General features: G+C 43.8%; 1 protein-coding gene across 1 annotated transcript; it reads left to right on the plus strand.

The window, feature by feature from the left end:
• Positions 1-1,368: 1,368 nt before the first annotated feature.
• Positions 1,369-23,198, plus strand: xpo1b (exportin 1 (CRM1 homolog, yeast) b). The gene is made up of 25 exons (XM_075474625.1): positions 1,369-1,766; positions 3,990-4,121; positions 4,294-4,395; positions 7,270-7,342; positions 8,781-8,842; positions 9,876-9,920; positions 11,044-11,225; positions 11,470-11,518; positions 11,630-11,749; positions 11,835-11,963; positions 12,052-12,210; positions 12,965-13,162; positions 13,589-13,727; positions 14,245-14,426; positions 15,429-15,585; positions 15,681-15,844; positions 15,947-16,081; positions 16,168-16,351; positions 17,252-17,358; positions 17,592-17,786; positions 18,636-18,804; positions 19,117-19,251; positions 20,037-20,196; positions 20,289-20,385; positions 21,667-23,198. The coding sequence occupies exons 2-25, from the start codon at positions 3,996-3,998 to the stop codon at positions 21,811-21,813; spliced, it is 3,216 nt and encodes a 1,071-aa protein (XP_075330740.1). The 5' UTR covers positions 1,369-1,766; positions 3,990-3,995; the 3' UTR covers positions 21,814-23,198.
• The last annotated feature ends 519 nt before the right edge of the window (positions 23,199-23,717 follow it).

A 23,717-nucleotide genomic window follows, 5' to 3' on the forward strand; every position in this document is an offset into this window, starting at 1 on the left:
ATATAGGCCAACTGTCTGGGGTGCGAGTCTGATCCAAGGACACTGACACAGCAACCGGGTACATGACGGGAGAAGTGGCCACGCTCAAATGTGGGAAGCAGAACACGTTCAACTTTCTCTCGGGTGAACCTTAAATCATTATGAGTTGCACTTTCTTTTACGGGTATTGCGCAATGTGTTTGTGTGTGTGTCCTGCACTGTGACACACGGGATGAGCCCAATGATTCTCCCGCACTGCTTTGCAACTCCCCAAACAACCGATCTGAGGCAATAACGAGGGGTGGCAAAACTTGAGAGGACAATCTGACATTCACCCTCAGCAACAGAATGAAATGACTTTGCACGGCGTGCAGCTTTCTGAACCGGCGCAATTTGATAAATACCGCATAAATGTTTGTCTATATGTTTTATACGGGCTGCTTAGACGTGCATTAAATGAATGATGGGACAGTGTTGCTGGGTAGAGAAAAAAAAAAATCCTCTTGACTTTACTCTGGGTTGTGTGCCATCTCCGCTACACACCAAATCCAGTATTTTTCCATCAAGTAGCGCGCTACACCACGTGACCGCGGAGGAGAGCAAAAAAAAAAAAAAAAAAACCTCGTTGTCATGTTTGCATCGTTAGTTGTCAGCGGTGCACTGTGGACATGGCGTTTAACACGCACAAAACTCGTTCCCGCTGCTGCGGAACACAACATATTTTGCACTTCCCTTTTCTTTTTTAGCGCCGTCAGCCACTCGCGGGGGGAAACTAAATTCTGCTCCAGGTCGTTTCACTAACCCCGTGCGTTCATGATCATGTAACCACTCCCACTCGTGGCTGGTGGAAAATTACCAGCTTACAAGCAACAGGCAAAATGAATGGTATTTGCGGCTCATCATATCGTTCAACCTGCGTTGTGACAACCTCTCTTCATTTGGGGGGGGAAACCTTACATTTTAAAGTAGCAGAACCCCCCCAAGTGATGACCTAAGTGGAAGAAATCATGAAGCTGGACTCGTTCGCAGCCAAATACTGTGCGTAAAAGGGGGCAGTAAGTCCATCTCGCACATTAAAAGCCGGGATATGTATAAAACTTTTAAGTTTGGGGAGTTGCGTTTTAAAATAAAGCGGTCGCTCAGTTAATCGCTATCATGTTACACGAAGGGATGTTAGAAGTCCATTCTGCAATGGGAGTCTGCCCTCTTTTTTCTCTCCGGGCGGAGTAGTAGCGTGGGCGCTTGAGCGAATTGAAATAAACTGACAGCCGCATCGCGCCAATGGCAGGCCGAGTAGGAAGTCTCCGCCGAAGGCGTAGCCAATCAGCGCCCGAGGTGGGCGTAGCCCTTAGTCCAAACTTTACGCGGCGCCATCGGCTGAAAACTAAACCGAGATGGAATCTCCCAGTCTGAACCGGTTTCAACCGGTTGTGAGTTAGTTGCTTGAGAGAGGAGAGAAGGCGCAGAGCACAAGAAACCTCTATTACCGCCCCGGCTGGAAAAATCACAAGAGTAAACGAATTAATTTGTGAATCAAGGTTTACTTTGTTGCGTAAAATGTATCGGAGCGATAGATTACTGGGTTTGCCGTAATAGTAGTTTTTGGAAATCCACATCAGTGATTCTCACCAGCCCAGACATCCCTTCACTGTTGGAGCTGAGATAGTCAACGCTGCAGAAATAGGAAATCGTTTCTAATCATCAGTGATACTGAAGTAATCACTGATATCTTGTAGCTCCTTGGGCAAAAAACGCCACTCTTTTTGAGTCAGAGCCTCGGACTTTAGGTAGGTAAACTGGGTGGTGAATTACAAACCTTGCCATGCTGTGATTAACATTTCTTGGCTTTAACCTGTGCACCGAATAAAATGTACATATAAATATGTGTTATTTGAAAATTGACTAGCCTTTAAACAGTGCTTTTTAAGGGAAAAACTGCTAATTCAGAATTGCAATGGCATCAGTGGGATAACCAACTAGCTTTCAAGCTAGCTTTAGCATTTACCGCCGTGCAAAGGATAAGCTAACGTCAGAGAAAAAGTGCTGCAACTCCAGCCAACTATGGGCATAACTAACCGAGGGTGCACAATCGTGACTTAAAGTGCGACAATGCAGATGAATTAGGAACGAAACGGCTTGTATGGTTTAATCCTCGCCTCTCCCACCACAGCAGCATCACTGAGATCCGAGCGGATGTCAAGTTGATGTTGCTAAGGCTAGGCTAACTCAGCAAGTAGCGTTAACTTTACCCGAGCACACTGTGAAAAGCGTCTGAAAAATGTCTCCAGTCTCTCTGGAGTGCAGCCGCTCCACAAAAGCATCAACTTCCCGGGATAAGTGGTGATGATACAGTGAGTAAACGCTAATCTGTGGGCGTCCTCCGTCCCTGGCATCGTTGGTGGGAGTGGTTGTAGTGAGCAGCGATAGGACCACATGTGACCCCGTTCATGCTAACATGCTAACGGACTAGCTGGAAATATAGTGTAATTTGCCGGGCTAATTTTAGCATGTGAATTCTAGAATGTTGACATACTTTGTAGGTAAAGCGTAGTTATGGTAACGGTTAATGTAAAATCTGAAGATTAATGCGCGTCGCTTCCTTTTAATTAATTGTCCCGAGTGTGTCGTTTGCGTTAGTTAGGTCGGTGTCTGCAGGAGAACTCTTTACTTTGAAAGAAGTAAACAATGTGACGTCGCTTAGTATATCCGGCACGTGGCTCGATAAAACCTTTTAATATGTGGTCAACGAGGAAAAAAAAAAGGTTAACTAGGCAAGGCATCTTTATTTATACAGCGCATTTCATACCACAGGCAACTCAATGTGCTTTACATAAAGACAAGGCGTTTAAAAGAACAGCATAAAGCAGCAATTTAAAGAGGAAAAAAATAGAATAAAAATTAAAAACACAGTTAAAAGCAATCAAAGAAGAGGGGGAAAAGAAAGATATAAACTCAACCATAAGCACACGGAAAGAGAAATGTTTTTAACCTGGATTTAAAAGTGCTTACAGTTGGGGCTGATTTCAGTTCTGCTGGTAGTTTGTTCCAGTTGTGTGCAGCATAACAGCTAAAAGCTGCTTCACCGTGTCTAGTTTGAACTCTGGGCTCCACTATCTGACCTGAGTCAGCAGATCTCAGAGCTCTGCTGGGTTTATACTCTGCCAGCATGTCATTCATGTATTCTGGACCTAAACCATTCTGTGATTTGTAGACGAGTAGCAGAACTTTAAAATCTATTCTGTATCTGACCGGGAGCCGATGTAAAGACTTGAGAACTGGGGTGATGTGATGTGATCTCTTTGTTGTGGTTAAAACTCGGGCTGCAGCGTTCTGAATGAGCTGCAGCTGTTTGAGACTCTTTTGGGGGAGTCCAGTAAGAAGACCGTTACAGTAGTCCAGTCTGCTGGAGATGAAAGCATGAATCAGCTTCTCCTGATCTGATTGGGACATGAAACCCTTCATTCTGGATATGTTCTTAAGTTGATAAAAGGCTGATTTGGTGACTGACAAACTAGTACAACTGAGCGGGGTTAACCTGTGCTCGGCTCTATTTGATGCAACTATAACAAACAGAGTAATGTCACTGACTTTGGTTTTGGAATGGTTTACTCAACCGTTTACTGATCAATATCGCCCTATTTATTTATTTATTTTTAAGATGATGCAGCTGTTAAAAGCTCTTCCATTGAACTGAAAGGTTTTTATTGCAGTGCAGTCACTAACTGAGTGAGATGTTTCAGTTTCCTCTAACAAAAACCTGAGTCCTGGAGAGGACCGGGGTTGTGCCTTTATTTCCTTACCTTTTGTTTACTTTTTTGAACTGTGACAAGCCTGCCACACCGTGAGCTTAACTTTTTCAAATGACAGTTCACCGGTGGGTTCGGGGGATGTTTGTGACACGGTCAGCTGTTTGGACTCGTCTCCAAACACACGGTTCACATGACTTTGCCATTGAATGTGTTCTATGCACTCACGACCCCCTCCCTCTCCCTCTACTGTCCTTGTTGCAGAACTCTATGCCAGCAATTATGACAATGTTAGCAGACCATGCAGCGCAGCAGCTGCTGGACTTCAACCAGAAATTGGATATCAACCTGCTGGATAATGTGGTGAACTGCCTATATCATGGGGTAGGACCTCAGGTATGTTTTTTTTTGGCTCTCTGTGCCACTCTCTAACACAGACCTGATCTAGAACACCCCCCACCCCCCTCTCTCGTCCTCCTCCTCCCCCTTCATGTTCTACTTTTACTTTTCTCAGACATGTTTTCAGGTCTCTCCGTGTCTTAAGTGATCCTCCATATTTGTATTACAGCAAAGAATGGCACAAGAGGTGTTGACACACTTAAAGGAGCACCCGGATGCCTGGACAAGAGTGGACACCATCCTCGAGTTCTCCCAGAACATGAACACCAAAGTAAGCTTGTTCAGACCACCCCCCCTCAAAAAAAAGAAAAAAAAAAAAACAATATTTGGAAAACACTCCAATATTGCTTTGTGGAAGAGCTCTTTTTGGAAAAAAAATTTGATAAAATAGGGGATTATACTTTTGCACAGTGGTTTGCTCTTACCAGACTTTTATATATATATATTTGAAAGATGCCTTACAATGGTTATTTCTTTCTACTTTACACTTTCAGTTCACATCAAAGCGTTTTTATGTACCGACGGGTACATATCGTGTGTCTGCTCGACTTCAGCAGATTTAATAAAATATTCATCAAGTCAGTTTGTCTCATGCCCTAAATGTTGCACTATACACATTTTTTTTTTTTGTTCTTCTGATTTAAAATAAGTAATTTTGGATCCGAGCCCCCCTATTCAAACATAGGACTGTTATCTTGTTCTCGCACTATAGCCTAAAGACCAAATAAGGTATGAGAAAGCCTGGCCCGCTGGTTCCAGCGGGGAACGAGCTGCTGCTATTTACCGACTTTCCTAATTATTCTGGGGATATCAGCCATATTGATCTTGGCTGTCATCATTCAACAAATGGCAATAAAAACTTTTTTTTTTATAAAAAAAAAAGCAGCAGAGGTTCAAGCAAACTTCTGCACAAGTCAGTGGTGCAGTTAGCTCACTGACTTTCAGACTGGTGAGATGCATAAAAACAACTCACAAAACGGCGTATTCTTAAAACAATGATCCCTAATTCCAAATATCCACGGCGAGGAGATCAGTGTGTGAGTTACATCAAATTCACAACTTCCTCCAAGTGATTTCAGCAATCTTTTTTCTTTTCTTTTTGATTTTCCTGTGAGATTGCTCTTAACACTTACATCCCATTTGCTAAAGTCTGAGATGATGTGTCGACGGCACCGTTTCTAGGTTTTAAATTTGTAATTTGACAAATTTGCAAATTAAATCGGGCATTGAATGAAAAGATTAAACAAAAAGGGCGAATGCATCAAGCTGCATTTGCCTGGATTCATTAGTTTTAAAAGCGCATCATTGCGTAGCACCATGAACATTTGGCTTTTTGTTCGCAGTTATAAACGTTCTGCTTTTTTTTGAAAATGTAATAAATTCAAGTTGTGACTATTTGACATTAATCACAATGTTCCATTATGTTTATGGCTTGTAATAGGAAGAAAAGTGGTGTGTCATCCTGTGCATCTTGACACAGCTAGGCTTTGACGGCAGGCCTCCACAAGGTCTACCCTTTTTAAATTACCTTTGACTGAATTCTGTTCATCCGTTTCTATTGCATCTGTTTTACTGGACAGATAGAGGGTGCAGGCTGCAGTCAGTAGGATCCATTGTAGAGAGACATTTGTAATGACTTAATTTCACCTGTAGGGATCACGGCACTATTCCTGACTCCCTTCTCTCTTTTACTGTGCACCCCCCCCCCCGGCCCTTTCTGCTACTCTGATTTATTTATATTTTTATTTTTTTTCGGTCAGCACCACTCTGAAGAATGTCCCTCTCTCGGCTAAAACGTTGCAAAGTATTTGGCTGTTTGTCCTTGTACCTCTTCTTTGTGGCTCGGGCAGTTAAAGGTGAAACCAGAAAAATGTGCGCGGGGGCGCTCCAGGTGACACCTGCAAACGGTGTCGTCAGTGAGCCCGTAAGGAGATTTCACCTTTAATCTTACAGCATTCCTGTTTTGCAGCACATTGTTAATCCTGCTTTGATAAACATCCTCCACTACGGCTCCCCGTTTTATTTATCTCCCCCAAAAGCACTGTTCTCTTAAAAACCGATGATCCCTACAGTTGAAACGGTCAGTGGAAGTTACACTAGATCAAAGATTAACTTGAAAGCAAAGTGTTGACTTTTCTTGCTTCATGCTTTACAATTGAGCAATCATGAATAATACAAAACTCAACCTGTGGTCGGTCTTGCTGTTCCTTATGACACACCAGTTGAAGGAATCTGGTTTACGTTCACCACATAAATGAAATATAATATATGCAATAGCTTTTAGAGAACTAACTGATTCCGGGGTTGGGTATCGACAACATTTGGATGTTGATTCTGATACTTTAAGTTGAGGTTTAGACCCAAAACAACAACATTGGCGATAGAAATCCGAATGAAGGGGGGGCCCATCTGTTTTTCATGCATTACTGATGTTGTTCTGAACACTGCCATGCTCCTGTAAAAGCTTTGTCACGACCCATACGCTGGTATTTGAGCTATGGTCACATTTCCCTTTATATCACTGTCTTTTTGACCTTGGCTACATCTTTTCAAGCTCCTCATACACACACACGACACAGGCTGAACCACTGAGGTCAACAGAAATGCAGCTGGTTCAGACTTTGTCATCCGGGGTCATAAAGCAAAATCCGATCCGATTAAGGATCATTTTCAACCTTTTTCCAGGGGTTATGATACAAAGAAAAAAAATTGCCAAAAAAAATAAAGTTCTCGATGCCCAACTCTACATGGTTTGTGCAGCCTTGCTAAAAAGAAATGTTTTGAACACAAACCGTGTCTTTTTAGACCATCAGGCTCTCATTTGGAGCATTCCTGGTTGGTGGGTTGATATATTTTTCTGCTGTCTGGTGTGATGCTGTGAGAAACAGCAGGACTTCTGCAGTGTTCCAGCTTAATTCTGCTGGTAGACAGAAAACAAAACGAGTGAATATTGTGCATACTGCAAAAAAAAAAAAAAAAAATCTGCATGAAAGACGTGGTTTAATCCAGTCAAATTTAGAAATGAATGTTACTACAGGCTGGTCCACTTCATACTGTTTTTGGTTTGTATTAAAGTTGCACACTGCTTATTGTTGGCTGTTGTGATGGCTCTGTCCTAACCCCGCTCCCTCCTTGCCTGTTGCAGTACTATGCTCTTCAGATACTGGAAACGGTTATCAAAACAAGATGGAAGATTCTTCCCCGGACTCAGTGTGAAGGTAAAACTTTGCTTTGTGGCACAAATCAAGGGGAGTTGCTGGCTCAGCCCGATGTCGGGACGTTTTTTAGATGTTGTGACGTGCGGTTGCCATGTTGAAGAGTATTCCCCCATGAAGCATGCTGGTTTGTTTTCTGCTCGACTGGCGAGCACCGGCTGCTGCAAAGTGGTTTAATTCAGCACTCCAGCATCTATTTCAGAGAGAGAGCGACCCAAAACACTATGGCTCTGTTTTCGTCTTCCGAAACGCTCTGCGAGGAAAGAGAATAACGTTAGTTATAGTTGCTATTGTCTCAATTGCATTAAAATGCCAAAAGCGCTGTGAAATTTGAGTGTGTTTCTGCCTTTAAAGATAGAACAGTGAGACATTCAGATTGTTGCTTTGAGCCTATCTGTTCTGTCATTCCTTATGGGAATTATTTAGTTATTTAAGTATTTAAAGACACCAGTAACTTCTCCAAAATGAGAAGCTTCAGTATGTAACGCACTGGAATGTGGTAATCATAAATACAACATGTTATGTGGCTGATTAGGTAGATTCAGCGTTCTTAATTTATGTTTTTATTCATTCATTTTCTAATAATTGTTGTCAGATGCTCCCGTGTGTTGTAATATGTTTTTTTTCTTTCTTCTTCTTCTGACAATGACAAAATATATGTGGAATGTCCAGACTTTAATTGTTGCCTAATTGTTTGCATGTTAGCACCTCCAACTCGAAGCAGATTAGGAGAGTTTCAAAGCAGAGGTTTGAAAAACTGAAAGAAAACAAAACTGCACTCAATTATTTATTTATCTTTTCCCCCCCATTGTTTGATCAGAAAATTGCTAATTATTGTCAAATCAGTTGATTCTGACTCCCGCTATTCTTCTATAATTTTTGCTCAAAAGTCATTTTTCCCATTGACACTAAGACTTGCCTGCTTCTGACCGTAGATGCCTGAATTTTGTTCAAGTGGCAAACCCAGTGCAGGGCGACCGGCAAGTATGTCTTTTCCCCCCTTGTGTCAGAGTATTGCCTCGTTTTTCGGGCTCCTCTCACTGCACCCCAGCACATGACTTTCAGTACAGCTCCAGGCGATGGGAGCTGAGAACACAGCGTTTAAGACGCTCTGCTCACTTTGACAAACTCCCGGGGAAATGTAACTTCCACTGAACTGGCCTAGACCTTTTTTCTTTTTCTTTTTGCCCAGTAGAAGTTCAGTGGCGGTTGCAGCCCGCATCCATGTATTTATCAATTGGCTTTGCAACAGTATGTGAATGGAAGACCACACCTTCTGAATGTGGGATAAGATTGGCAGTTGTAGCTTGTTTAATGCCAGCAGAGTAATGTGCTCCAGGCAACTCGTCGTGTCAGGATATGTTGACATGGATGTTTTTTTAGTTTTTCATCTTTGGTGCACGTTGACACTCTTCTTCTGATGTCTTTGTGTTCTCGCCAGGAATAAAAAAGTATGTTGTCGGACTCATTATCAAGACTTCATCAGATGCTTCAAACGTAGAGGTGAGTAAACTTTGAAATTGAATCGGACTGATTAGTTTTTGGATAACCCGCATGAATGTTTCAGTGTAGGATTTATGCCTGGGACCTGAGCTATAAAACTGTTAGAAGGTTTGGATGTTGAGGTCAACACAGATAAAAATCATTTTCTATGTTTCATTTAGGCAACATTGCATCTGACTTGCAAGTGCTGAAGGTGCACGAGTGTTTAGATCGTTGGGAAAGCAGAACCCCTGTCGGCTACATATGTTACCAAGCTTTATTTTTCCTGGTAGAGCCTGATGTTGGCAGTGCTGCTAAAAAACTAGAATAAGGTAGTAGTAGTAAAGTAGTTTGAACAAGGGGAAAAGGGGGGAAAAAAACTGAAGTGAAGCTTGAAATTGATTTTCAGTGCGAAATGATTCTGGAATTGAAATGAGATGCTGTTTTGTTGCCACTTAAATGTTGCAAGAACACCGTGTTTGCTTTTAATAAGAGGTTATCAGTGGATGGGACTCAGTGAAGTTAACACAGAAATTATGTTTGCTACCCAACTGTTACTATTTAACTGGAAAAGCCTCTCGGAATATGTTTCTGCTTTTAATTTTCCTCAATTTTATTCTGCAACTCATGACACATTAAAACAAACTGGACAGACTTTTTATTCAAAGCCATTTCAGCAGACTGTTTTGATGCATTGATTGGATTTGAGCTGCTTTTTCACGGCTCTTCTATGAGTTGTCATGGTAAGCAAAAGCGCAACCCTGCAATGACAATTCTGCACAGCTCGGAAAACCATAAGCAGTTGTCGTAGCATCATCGCTGTACGATGTCATCGCACACTTCACCCAAAACAGTCATTTTAGGATGAATTGGCCTCATGATTCGCGTCCTGTATGCGAGACCAGTCCCAACATGTTTGCAAACACTCGTTTGTTTACTCTCTCGACGTCCCTTTTCTCTTTAGTTTGCCGTGTTCAAAATGAAACTGTGCAAGTTCCGCAGGTGAGATGGCGTAACGGAGAGTAATTGTTTCTTGTTTCTGTGTGTCTTTTAGAAAGAAAAAGTGTACATCGGGAAGCTGAACATGATCCTGGTTCAGGTAAGTTTCAGGAGAAAAGAAAATGCCGCGTCACTACGGTGCAGTGGAGGCGTTTTTTTGTTTGTTTTTGCAGACTTCCAAATCCACCATCCAAAATTCCCATCATCACACAAATCTTTTGCACATATGCACCGATTCGGTGAGACACTTTCTTTGCTGTGTCTTAAGCTTGAGCACACGCTGTACTTGTGAGCTGTTGGTTATGTTGTGAATATGGACTCCCTCTGTCACCGAGGCTGACTAAAACCAGCGAGAGTTTTTCTGTCAGCCCCGTCCACACAAAGCAATTAGCCCCACCGGCGTTAGAAACACTCCATTGTGCTCCGTTTGGATCTAAGACGTTTTTCTAACCCCACCGTGCTGGATGGAAGGGATTTTGAGAGGCATGAAGGAAGAAAAGAAAAGATTTATCACACGGAGGCCACTGTGTGAGAGTACTATACGCGTCCATGTTGGAGATGGAGACACTTGTTGTTCTCGGATTCTTGCTTCCGAAGTATCACGGCGGATCTGTATTCAGGAAAAGGAACAAAGGTAGTTGTGGATTGTTGATCGAGAAGCGTCTTTGTAACAGTGGGGGGGGGGTGATTGCAGACCTGTAAGAGGTAAAAACACATTTGTCTGTTCATAATTCCAACTTTTAAATCTGTAAGAAATCTGGAAAGCTTGCTCTGAAAAATTAGGAAAATAATCAAAAACCTCAGCGCTCCTCTCGTCTTTTGTCCAACTGCATGTTGTTTAAAAAAAAAAAATCAACACAAAAACGCTCATAATCATGGAACCAACAATCGTAGGTTAAGTACACGATTCCTTATTTAAAATGCATGGTCCCTGTTGTTGATGTTCCTCTCGGTGTGAATACATTTAGTAACAAACTGAGCCGAAGAACTGCAGATGGAAATAACAGACAGGCTCACTGAGACTTGTGGCATGTGTAAAAACATTTTGACAGACCTCCGTGTCTGTGTCTGATGTATATTTATGACTAAATGAGTGACTTTGCATCGATATCATTGAGAGTGAGTCACCGCTTGCGTCAGCTGAGCTAACGTTGTTTTGTCCTTGAAGGACTCGAGATGTCCACGTGTGTTGGATTTAAATGTTTGTGCCTCTGAATGTGCAGATCCTGAAGCAGGAGTGGCCCAAGCACTGGCCCACCTTCATCAGCGACATCGTGGGGGCGAGTCGCACCAGCGAGAGTCTCTGCCAGAACAACATGGTCATTCTGAAGCTGCTCAGCGAGGAGGTCTTTGACTTCTCCAGTGGCCAGATGACCCAGGTCAAAGCCAAGCATCTAAAAGACAGGTCGGGGTCCTCAGAAACCTTCATCATTACGTCATTGTGAAACTTTCCATCAAAATCAAAGAACATTTGCACAACATTTAAATCTCAACACTTCCCAAACTTGGGCCAATTCTTTATTTTAGGAGTAGGACAGCATATTGTCTGAAAATGCTCTTTATTTGATTTATTAATGGTTCGGATCATTATGATCTGAGTACCTCTGTGTCCGATGCGAATGTTCACCTCCGAAATGTTTTTCTTTCAGCATGTGTAATGAATTCTCCCAGATATTCCAGCTTTGTCAGTTTGTCATGGTATGTTCACCCACATCTTACTTCCAGCATCAATGTAAAATCTTCTGGAGTCTCCTTTTTTGCACGCCGGTGCGTTCTTCATCTCTTCATGTCCTCGGCTGTGCACTTTAGGAAAACTCCCAGAACGCCCCCCTGGTCCACGCCACCCTGGAGACCCTCCTGCGTTTTCTCAACTGGATTCCACTCGGATACATCTTTGAAACCAAACTGATCAGCACGTTGGTCTATAAGGTGCGGATACACCCACACGCACACAGTCGTTTTACTCTAAAATGGTGCCGGAGATAACAGAAAACCTGCTTTGAACCTTCTTCAGTTCCTGAACGTGCCCATGTTTCGCAACGTGACGCTGAAGTGCCTGACAGAAATCGCTGGTGTGAGCGTCAGCCAGTACGAGGAGCAGTTTGTTACCCTCTTCACGCTGACCATGTGCCAGCTCAAGCAGGTGGGTCTGAAATATGGATTCTGATGAAGTAGATTTGACGCTTTCACAACTCTGAAATGGAATTTTAACTGGAGCCTTCTCCGCTCAGATGCTGCCCCTGAACACCAACATCCGGTTGGCCTACGCCAACGGGAAGGACGACGAGCAGAACTTCATCCAGAACCTCAGTCTGTTCCTGTGCACGTTCCTTAAAGAGCACGGCCAGCTCATCGAGAAGCGGCTCAACCTCAGAGAGACGCTAATGGAGGTGAGAGAAGCCACAAGTTTTTTTTTTTTTAGGTAAGGTAATTTTATTTGGTCATTATAATACATAACAAAATATAAACATCAATCGATTTCTTTGATTATGTAATGACCAAAAGGATCTAGGCTGAAGTAAAAAGAAACTTATTGTGCCTATTACACACGTTCTATATGATTCCAAGAAAACAAGACGAGCAAACACAACTGCAGCCGATATTTTACAACTTTACAGAAAACATCTGAACATGACAGAAGATTTAAAGCTAAACAATGTGCATCAATCATACTATAGTTTTATAGTTTTCAATTAATAATGATTTATACCTTTTTTTTTTTTTTTTAATTTTCTACTGTTTTAGAACTTTTTAAGTTCTCATTTAGCTTATTCCACACACTAACACCTTGAATAGAAATACAAAACCTTTTTTTATTCGTTCTAGTTTGAATCTTTTTGAATATACCTGTTCCTCTGAGTTTATACTGACTCTCTCGCTGCTCAAAGAGCTCCTGGACTGCTGATGGGAGCATGTGATTATACGCCTTGTACATCACTACGGCAGTGTTCAATTTAACAAGATCAGGAAATTTTAGTGCGTTTTGGTTAAGTTACGCAGCCACAAGTTTTATTTTCTGCTTGGAGTAACCGCTTGTTTGCTAGTTGCATCGGAGGAATTCGGAGTAAAACAATATGTCACAAAAACCGATGTAATGTGTGCGTCTGTACTGAATGTGTTATTGTTGCCTTGCTTCTTCTTCAGGCCCTCCACTACATGCTCCTGGTGTCGGAGGTAGAAGAGACTGAGATCTTCAAAATTTGTCTGGAGTATTGGAACCACTTAGCAGCCGAGCTCTACAGAGAGAGTCCATTTTCCACATCGACGTCCCCCCTGCTCTCTGGCAACCAACACTTTGACGTGCCCCCACGCAGGCAGCTCTACCTCCCCGTGCTCTCCAAGGTACCGTCAGCCGTGCAACTCATTCCTGCGTTACAAGGCAAAAGAGCGTCGGGGTTATTGTGGAATTTCTAAAAAAAATCTACCGGCACAGAAGGTGCAGTTTAATTTCTCGGAGCCTGCGGCGTCTTAGCTTGCAGTCACACTGGAATCATTTGGCACCGTTCAAAGACAGGTGGCTGCTACAGTGCTGCCAAAATGGTCGCCAGTTACACTATTACTGAAAATCATCAAGTTTGTTGTTTTGTTTTTGTTTATTTTTCCCTCCCCGGTGCTGATGTTTTAGATTTAATAGCAGTGTGTAAATGTTACAGATTATAATTCACATCTGAACTCTGTAGAAGTTAGTGGAACAAAGTGAGATTCTCTTTTTTTGTGTTTGTTTTTCTGTGCGTGGGTGCTGACGGGTTGCTTCGTGTCTTGCGACAGGTGCGTCTGCTGATGGTCAGTCGGATGGCCAAGCCAGAGGAGGTCCTGGTGGTGGAGAATGACCAGGGGGAGGTGGTCCGAGAGTTCATGAAGGACACAGATTCCATCAACCTCTACAAAAACATGAGAGAAACCCTCGGTATGACTTATTAACGAGTTCACATCCTCTTCAGTTTTCAACTTCTTGGTCGTACCCACAAACGGTTACAGTTTAACACTTCTATACTCGCTGATCACACTCATCCTTTAAAGTTTGGGTTTCTTCTTCTTGGCACCATTTCAAATATTTAGATGTAGAAGGAGATGGAGGTGTTGGCTCTGCTGGCTGGGGCCTGTTTGTGTTTCTTGTTTTTCTGACTAAAAACACTGAAAAAGATCGGCTAGTAGTTCAGGCTGTTTTGATCAGATCAGCAAAAGGTGTTCGAATCATGGATGGGTGTAAGGAAAGGTAGAGCCTCCGTTGTTAGATTGATTGATGACAGGACACTGGAAGATCTTAAAATGTTATCTGTGAATGAGCCACACGGTGCAGCTTCACTTTGATGGCTTGATCAGTAACACTCACAACATCTTTAGCATCTCTCTGCAGGTCTAACTCGGTTGAGCAGATATTGTACACATGGTGCTGATGATGTAAATGTCACGCTGTTCTGCAGTGTACCTGACTCACTTGGACTACGCGGACACGGAGCGCATAATGACGGAGAAGCTTCACAACCAAGTGAATGGCACGGAATGGTCCTGGAAAAACCTCAACACCTTGTGCTGGGCCATCGGCTCCATCAGCGGGGCCATGCACGAGGAGGACGAGAAGAGGTTCCTGGTTACTGTCATCAAGGTATTTAAAACAAAAGAGCCCAAGCAGAATTCTCCCATTACAAGCTAATCGCAGGCATCGGTAGAAGTACGTGAGCCAGCATGCTTTTGCTTTTCGAAAACTCCCAGTGTGAACGCACCCAATTCTCCCACATTGTCAGTCAGAAGTTAAAACGCTTGAGCTCTATCTTTGGAGTAATGAAAGCCGATATGTGCGGAGTCTTAGTGATCTCATGTCCCAGCTTCCTACGCACTTATTTGTTTCCTAAATTGTCTTTTTTTTCCCCCCCATTTGTCCAAGTACCTAACTTACTGCACTTACTCTGGCACTAGTTATGCTCTTAGCTGTTTGGTTTAGGAAGGAAATTCAATTCAATTTATTTTTATTTATATAGCGCCAAATACAACAAATGTCATCTCAAGGCACTTAAAGGTGGGGTAGGGGATCTTTTTCTGGAGCATTTTTTTTACATATTGCTTGAAATACTCTTCACACCCCCATTGCAACCAATTAATTAAAAGTTTTGACACAAATATGAAAAGTTTTAGTGGCCTCTAGAACGTATAATCTAGGAAAAACACTATCCAATCATACTGAACGGACCGTTTACGATGATTGCATTCTGATGCGTCTGTCAAACTGCAATCTGCTCCTCCCTCACCCCCCCGTGCCTTCGGGGGGAAAATGAAGAAAAGGGTTGGGACTTTTTACCTGTGTATTTTCAAAATGCAGCTTCGCTGGACTCAAAATCCAGGATCTCCTACCCTACCTATAAATAATAAAGTCCAATTCAAGCCAATTGGAATTCAATTAATTGTAATCATAATTATTTATGAAATAATCCAATTCGTTCATATAGAGCCAATTCAAAAACAATTTCCTAGCTAAGGAAACCAACAGAAATGCACTTCTGATTTCTTGTGAGCTGAAGTTCTTTTGCCTACCGATGTGGAACACACTTATTGTAAGTCGCTTTGGATAAAAGCGTCTGCAGAACCGTAAGGTGATGTGTTTTATCTTCAGGATCTGCTGGGTCTGTGTGAGCAAAAACGAGGAAAGGACAACAAGGCAATCATCGCCTCCAACATCATGTACATTGTTGGACAGTACCCGCGCTTTCTCAGAGCCCACTGGAAGTTCCTCAAGACTGTGGTGAACAAACTCTTTGAATTCATGCACGGTGAGGATTCAAACCATTTAAAACTGGGGGGGGGGACACACTGTGACTGTGTTTGGATGGTGTTAAATGCTTCATGTCACTCATTTCTTTATCAGAGACCCACGACGGAGTTCAGGACATGGCGTGCGACACCTTCATTAAGATCGCCCAAAAGTGCAGGCGTCATTTCATCCAGGTGCAGGTGGGAGAGGTGATGCCCTTTATCGACGAGATCCTAAACAATATCAACACCATCATCTGCGACCTCCAGCCTCAACAGGTCAGCCAGCGGATGCTGATTAGCACTTTGCTAACGCGTTGGCAGAGCACGCAGCAGCACGGCTCCTCACACACATCTCCTCTTCTTTGCTCCCGCGCGCAGGTGCACACGTTCTACGAGGCGGTGGGCTATATGATCGGGGCCCAGACGGACCAGGCTGTTCAGGAGCACCTGATAGAAAAATATATGCTGCTGCCCAATCAGGTGTGGGACAGCATCATCCAGCAGGCCACCAAGGTAGGAGAGCAGTGCCGAAGCAGTTACTGATGCCGCAGACGAGCGGCGAGGTTTTAAAACGCTCCTGTGTTCCCCGCTTCGCTCAGAATGTCGACATCTTGAAGGACCCAGAGACCGTAAAGCAGCTCGGCAGCATACTGAAGACCAACGTCCGAGCCTGCAAGGCTGTGGGACACCCGTTTGTCATCCAGTTGGGACGGATTTACCTGGACATGCTGAACGTCTACAAGTGCCTCAGCGAGAATATCTCTGCTGCCATTCAGACAAACGGTGAGAGACGGAGGCGTGTGTGGAGCTGCGGCCGGGTGACGGCGTGTCTGCATGAATGGCTGTTTACACGCGTAACAGGCCTTTGAGACGTGTCAATTGGTGGGGGGGGGGGGGGATGTTAGGAAGTTCAAGACTTTATCTTCACATGCACAGCGATTTACACCATGAACTGAAATTCGTTCTTAGCTCGATTACCTTCACTCAAAATGGCGATTTTTAAAATGAGAATAAAACGAATGCGACATGCTGCAAGATTAAAAGTAAAGTTCCTCCTCCGTACCTACACACTGGACACCAATGCGTAACGCAGGAGCGTGAATCAGACTGTGAAAAAGGGCCAGTGGGTGTGATGGAGCACCGGGGGTGGGGACAGTGTTGTTTTTTTGGCTGTTCAGAAGCCTGATGGCCTGTTGGTGGAAGCTGTTTATGAGCTTTGTTTCACACTCCTGCATTGCCATCCCAACGGCAGCGTGAAGAGACGGTGCTGTGGGTGTGTTTCTTAACCGCGTGGATCCCTTTTGATTCCCCTGCTGGTGTAAATGTCCTGCAGTGTTGTGCTGATGGACTGTACAGTCCTGCAGTGCAGCCTCCAGCTTCCACGCTGCCCTGTTTTCTAATCGTGACGTCCAAACTAACAGAACAGATGTTAAATCTGTCCTCTGTACTGTCTGCATTTGTGTTAAATCTTTCTTATTTTTGTTATCATAATAACTCGTGGTCGCGTAACATTTTTTATGATCTTCAGCATTTGTGTCACTCGACATTTTCCTTTTTAAAAAAACGAGTAAATGCTGCAGCTCAACAAGTCATTCATCAGTCTGTGGAGTGAAAGCTCTTCTTTTCATCCTCACAAGAAAATCCAATTCTCTTTACAATCTTTTTTTTCCGTGCGTGTTGCAGGTGAGATGGTGACGAAACAGCCGCTGATCCGCAGCATGAGAACTGTGAAACGAGAGACGCTGAAACTGATCTCGGGCTGGGTCAGCCGATCAAACGACCCACAGATGGTGAGAAGAAGCTCAGATATGTGGAAGCGCATAGCTGCCGGGGGGGAACAAAGACCTGTGAACTCATGTTGAGGCACAGTGACCTTGTTTTTGTGCTGTACAAAATAATGTGCTTTAAATGAAACGGACTAATGTAACGAAACATTTAATTTTGACTTCTTTATTTTGACAAAGACTTCTTGAATAATTGTTGGAGTTTTGATCCTCACTGATGCATCCCGCCATTTTTCCAGGTTGGCGAGAACTTCGTTCCACCACTTTTGGATGCCGTCCTCATAGACTACCAACGCAATGTCCCCGCGGCCCGCGAGCCCGAGGTCCTCAGCACCATGGCGACCATCGTCAATAAGCTGGGAGGTCACATCACCAGTGAGATACCCCAGATCTTTGACGCCGTCTTTGAGTGCACCCTGAACATGATCAACAAGGTGAGGCCCGCAGATCAGCTGAGTGTGACGGGAGCAAACATTCAGCTCTGTGTTAGTTCATCATGTGATGGGTGATTCAGGTCCGATAGACTGTTCATATGAGTGAGGAAGCACATGAGTAATCAAGCACCAAATCCTCTATAAACATTTGAATTAGCAGGTTTTACTAACAGCTCTTTCTCCTGTGTCTTTGTCCTGTGAAGCCCACAGTATTGATTATTAGATAAAGTCTTGGAGTTCAACACAATTGGCTTTTATGCTTGAAGGAAGAAAAGAAAAAAAAAAGGACGAGCTGACTCTTTGTTTAGCCTAAATGGACTCCGAGGGTTCCTCCAACGAGTGCTGGATGTTGTGGGGCACAGATTTATTTTGCCAGTACGTTCCGTTTGTATATGTGGGTTTCATCATCTCAAAGTAAAGGACAGCTTGTCTGTGTGGTTTATTTTGATGATGGTTGTAGTCCTGTCCTTCAAGGACAGAGTTCAGGACACACCAGTGGAGATCAGAGGGTTCCTGCTGCCTGAGTTACAAACTACAAAGGGGAAAAAAAACAGGTTGCTGGTGAAAATCATGTTGATCACCAGCTTGTTGCTATTTTCTTGAAGCCAGCAGGGCTGACTAGTCAGAGCCTGCAGAGAAGTGTTCCCACCCTCTGGATTTATCTAAAGTCTGTGTGTGTGTGTGTGTGTGTGTGTGTGAATCATGCACGTCTGCGTCTCACACGGCCCGATGACCCATTATTCTTGACCTCAGCTTGCAAACAGCAACCAAACAGGACAGTTTCTTACATGATGTAGAAGAGGTAAACCTATTAAAACACCATTTCATGTTTTGTTTTTTTTGTAACAGAACTTTGAGGAGTATCCAGAGCACAGGACCCACTTCTTCTACCTGCTCCAAGCCGTAAACTCTCACTGCTTCCCCGCGTTCCTCGCCATCCCCCCGGCCCAGTTCAAGCTGGTGTTGGACTCCATCATCTGGGCCTTCAAACACACCATGAGGAACGTGGCCGACACCGGTACGATGGCAGCCGCACTTTCACACACCAAATTTTTGCTGACTACATTGGTTATATATTGAGCAACACCGCCTCTAGCTTAAATGCAAATCCAGATCCAAACTAGGTTTTGATTGACAAGCAGAAATGTGCAGCAGCGCTGGGATATGTCCCCTCCGCCTGAAGCTCTGGTTGAACTTGTCAGATCATGCGCCAGGGGAGCAGAAAGGGCGCACATGCAACACTTGGTGGCCATGCAGACACGTACAACTGCAAATGCTCCACGTGTTGTGAACTGAAGTGGAAGCGTGTTCCGTGTTTGTGCTCACACAGGTCTGCAGATTCTGTACACCATGCTGCAAAACGTGGCCCAGGAGGAGGCGGCCGCTCAGAGCTTCTACCAGACGTATTTCTGCGACATCCTGCAGCACATCTTCTCTGTGGTCACCGACACATCACACACTGCTGGTGAGGTTCCACACACACACACACACACACACACACACACGAGACACCGGGCGCATGGAGATGATACAAGGTCTGATTCGTTAGAGAGATGTGGACAGAAAGGAAAAAAAGAGTTCATTTTAGCCTTAATCAAAACTGGGCTTTTCTCTGTGCTCCCCCTCAGAGAAATGAACGCCCTTCAAATGTTGTTTTTTCTGTTGTAAAAGTCTTAAAGGTAGGGTAGGAGATCCTGGATTTTCAGTCCAGCGAAGCTGCATTTTGAAAATACACAGGTAAAAAGTCCCAACCCTTTTCTTCAGACTTTTCCTCGAAGGCACGCCTCTAGAGTACATGAACGCGCACGAGCACGAAGGTGCATGAGCGCTGTTCTGACAGCAAGCATCGATCGTTGCCGTATTTAGTATATGCTAACTATACGTTTAATAATGCTAGGTGCTAGCCAAGCTGGCTCTAGTTTAGCTTCCTGCCAAGCTTCTGGGCGCGTAATTCGTTCACGGAGCAGGGTACGCGCACAGGGGGAAGGAGGGGGAGGGAGGAGCAGATTGCAGTTTGATAGACGCATCAGAATCCAATCATAGTTAACGGTCCGTTCAGTATGATTGGATAGTGTTTTTCCTAGATTGTACGTTCTAGAGGCCACTAAAACTTTTCATATTTGTGTCAAAACTTTTAATTAATTGGTTGCAATGGGGGTGTGAAGAGTATTTCAAGCAATATGTAAAAAAATGCTCCAGAAAAAGATCCCCTACCCCGCCTTTAAGTGTGTTGGTGTGTGCGTCCCGCAGGCCTGACGATGCATGCGTCCATCCTGGCCTACATGTTCAACTTGGTGGAAGAGGGGAAGATCACTTCTGCACTGAACCCCGCCACCCCCACCAGCAACCAGGTCTTCATCCAGGAATACGTGGCCAACCTGCTCAAGACCGCTTTCCCCCACCTACAGGAGTGAGTGTGAACGGGACATGCAACGCCTCTGCTCCGATCCGAGACGAACCCGTTGGTCATCTCTAACGGATTTCTGTCCCTCTGTCTATCAGTGCTCAGGTGAAGGTGTTTGTGACGGGGCTGTTCAGTTTAAACCAGGACATTCCTGCCTTCAAGGAGCACCTGAGGGACTTCCTGGTACAGATAAAGGTGAGCCTGCTGGAGACGAACTCCAGGGTCTGAGGGGGGAACACTTTGACTTCATATGTGATTATTTATTTGAATTTTGTTGATCTGAAGCCGAGCTGCCGCTTTCAGGTTTGTGTGTGCTGCAGGGACTTTGTTTTTGCTCACAGAGGTTATCAGAGACTACATAGCTAACTGCCCAGCTCCCGTTTCCACAAATAGCCTTCTCCTACATGGCCAGGTTGTCCTTCGACGTTTATGGATGGTTTTTGGCTGCTTCTGATAATTTATTGTGGGAATAAAACCGCGTATGCGAGTGATATACACACACACACACACACACTCACACTCACAAACACCCACTTAGCGATAGTGTGAATCTCTGAAATTACATCTTATACTCGTCATTTTTAAACGATGCAGAGAGTCGCCATGCTTTTAAATGTCATTAAGACACATTTTGTTATCTGTTTGAACTCTCGTGTTGATAAGAAGTTAAAATGACGGCAAGCGTTTCTATCCCTTCTCCGTTTTGATAATGTCTGACTGGGATTGAACGAGACTCGTGGGATAAATGTAACAAACTAAGGCCACATTTACACATAGCCGGGTATTTAGAGAAACGAATATTTCCCCCCCTCCGTTTACAATAATAACATCGTGCACACAACATCGTTTTCAAAAAACTTGTCATTTACAACAACCCGCATAAATACGCCGTCAAGCGCCATAATAACTATGCCAAACCTGTTGGCGGCAATGTAGGGAAAGGAATAAAGCCATGCTAGCCAATCAAAATCCCCAGAATTGGACGGTAATCGCTCTATAAACCTTTCTGATTATTATTGAAACAGCCGATCTAGACAGACCGAATGCGTTTGCCGTTTTACGAAGTCTACCCTCATCAGCCAAATAGTACAGGGTATCATCCATGATAATCCTGATCAGTAGCCAAACAAACTGTAAACACAAGGCGCTCGCATGGCGTTAAGCATTTTCTGGCGCATAATGTGACGTTTAAGAACCTAAAACGCCGTTTCTCCCAGTTGACACGGCAACACATAACCGGCGTTATCAGAAATCTCCTCTTTGGCCGGAGGTTTTAGAAATAATCGTTTTCTGTGATTTTAAAACGGGGTTTTGGTGTAAATGAGAGGCCAAACCGCAGGAAAATATCTGCGTCTTCCTATCGTGTAAACGGGGCCTAAAAACGAAGGGGTCCAGTCGGGGGGGCTTGCAGGAGTAGAAGTTGTAGTCCTAGGAATCCCCGAGCTAACGCTGGCGCTGGCTTGTTCCCTGTGGTAGGAGTTTGCAGGCGAGGACACCTCGGACCTGTTCCTGGAGGAAAGGGAGGCGTCGCTCCGTCAGGCCCAGGAGGAGAAACACAAGATCCAGATGTCGGTGCCGGGCATCCTCAACCCTCACGAGATTCCAGAGGAGATGTGTGACTGAGCTCCCGCTCAACCAAACTTGTACAGTATCCAGATAACAAACAAACAAACAAACAAACAAACAAACCCTAATCACAGCAAACACAACAAAACCCAAGAGAGGCACTTGTGTATGGTGGGAGGCAGCGCCGCCTCTGCAAAGTGGGCTGTCCTTTTGGATGTTTGTTGACCAAAATAATGCCAATACTATGTAAATGATTACCGTGTCACCCTGTGGCCCTTTTTACATAATCTGCGTTTTGTATGGAGACTTTTTGTGTATTAACTTTCCACAGCTGTCAATCTTACAGTAATGTTCTGTTGGTCTCTGCTCCATCCCGGACCCGCATGATAAAGTTGTAACAATTAGGACAAGTTAACCATCTTGATTCTGTTCGGTTTCCTTCACCTCCCTCATTCTGTTTCCCAGTTCTTCCCTTTCTTCCACATATTTGTTTATATATAAATATATTATATACAGTCCGAGCAGGGTGTTTTTGTGGAAAAAAAAAAAAACGGGCCAACATGTCAAGTCGGCGTAGAAGCTTCTAGGTCGGTGTTGCGACAGACAGGAAGTGGTCTCGTATCAGCGCGCGCACTGCTTGTTTGGTGCCCCACGGCATTGTGGGAGAATGTGAATCTAGCGGAAAATGAATGAAGGCTGAGAGATGCTGCTTCGTGCTTCAGCATCTGTTGCTCATGAGTTGAGCTTCTCCTAAAAAACTGGACTGCTGCCAGCAGGAGAGTTTTTTTTTTTTTTGTTTGTTTTTTTTAGGGAAAGCAAAACCGAATATGTGCATATCATCCCAACTGTATAGCATCTTTAATACCATGGGAACATTTTTATTTTTTTTCCTCTTATTCTATTTTTTTTTCTTTCCTTTTTTGTTATTATGGGTGTGTGCGCGTGTGTGCTGTCGCTTAGTCGACATCAGCGTTTTGTTTTCCTCTAAGAGGATTGTTGCTCATTTGTGAGCCTTCATTAATGGGATGTTTTACGGAAGTGGCGGAGGTATTTATGGGTTCTTGGTTGGTTGTATCTTTATAACAATTCCTGTTTAACTCAGATGGCTTTCAGGATTTTTGAATTGTACTAATTTAGATTATTTACCATGCAGTAGTGCTTCAAGACGCTACCTTCTAGAGCAAATTGACAAATAAATTTGGGTTTACATTTAATTTTGTATTTTTACATTTTTCATTTGTACCTGTTTAGGTTCTGTCCAAATAAAACAAAAGGCTTTTTTTTTTTTTTTTGTCCAGAGAGCTAATAAATTGCCAACGAGTTTAATTAAGAAAGAATGTATAAATCCAAATAAGTACCCAATCTCTGATGGCAAATTTCCCTTCTCAAGGTGTTACTTTGTTGTGAACTTTTTGAACTGAATAAAGTTGAGAATTTTATAACCCTGCCTTTGCTCAGATTTAATTGATCCACAGTTGGCACCACGAGGCTGCTTTCATTTTATTATCTGCTGCAGTGCAACAGGAACAAGGCAAAAGGCTAATTATAACCAAAGTTTATGAGTTATTTTACGACACCATACAACTCGTGTTTTTTTTTAAAATGGATTCTAACCCAACGTCAGATTTGTGAGCGTATCTGAGGCGTGAACATTTGAAATCGTCCCTCCTCGGTTCGGTGCCAAACTTCTACTCTTCCCGTGTCTCATCTACTACACATCGAGACTCGGGCTGTGCATCTCTCCCGCCGGTGTCATCTGATGATGAAAGCGATGATGGATGTCGCCTGCCACGCACGCAAGGCGGCATTGGACCATTTCCGCTCAGACTAATTTGGCCAAGGTTGGGGCAGTGTAAGCGGATCCCGCCACTAATCCCCGTTAACATACTGGTATTACATTAAAGGTTGCAATGACGCTCGGCCACTGAAAGCCGAAGCACTCCTCTGACGCAACAAGCCAG

The sequence above is a fragment of the Odontesthes bonariensis genome, chromosome 2, assembly GCF_027942865.1.
Source record: "Odontesthes bonariensis isolate fOdoBon6 chromosome 2, fOdoBon6.hap1, whole genome shotgun sequence".
Taxonomy (NCBI): domain Eukaryota; kingdom Metazoa; phylum Chordata; class Actinopteri; order Atheriniformes; family Atherinopsidae; genus Odontesthes; species Odontesthes bonariensis.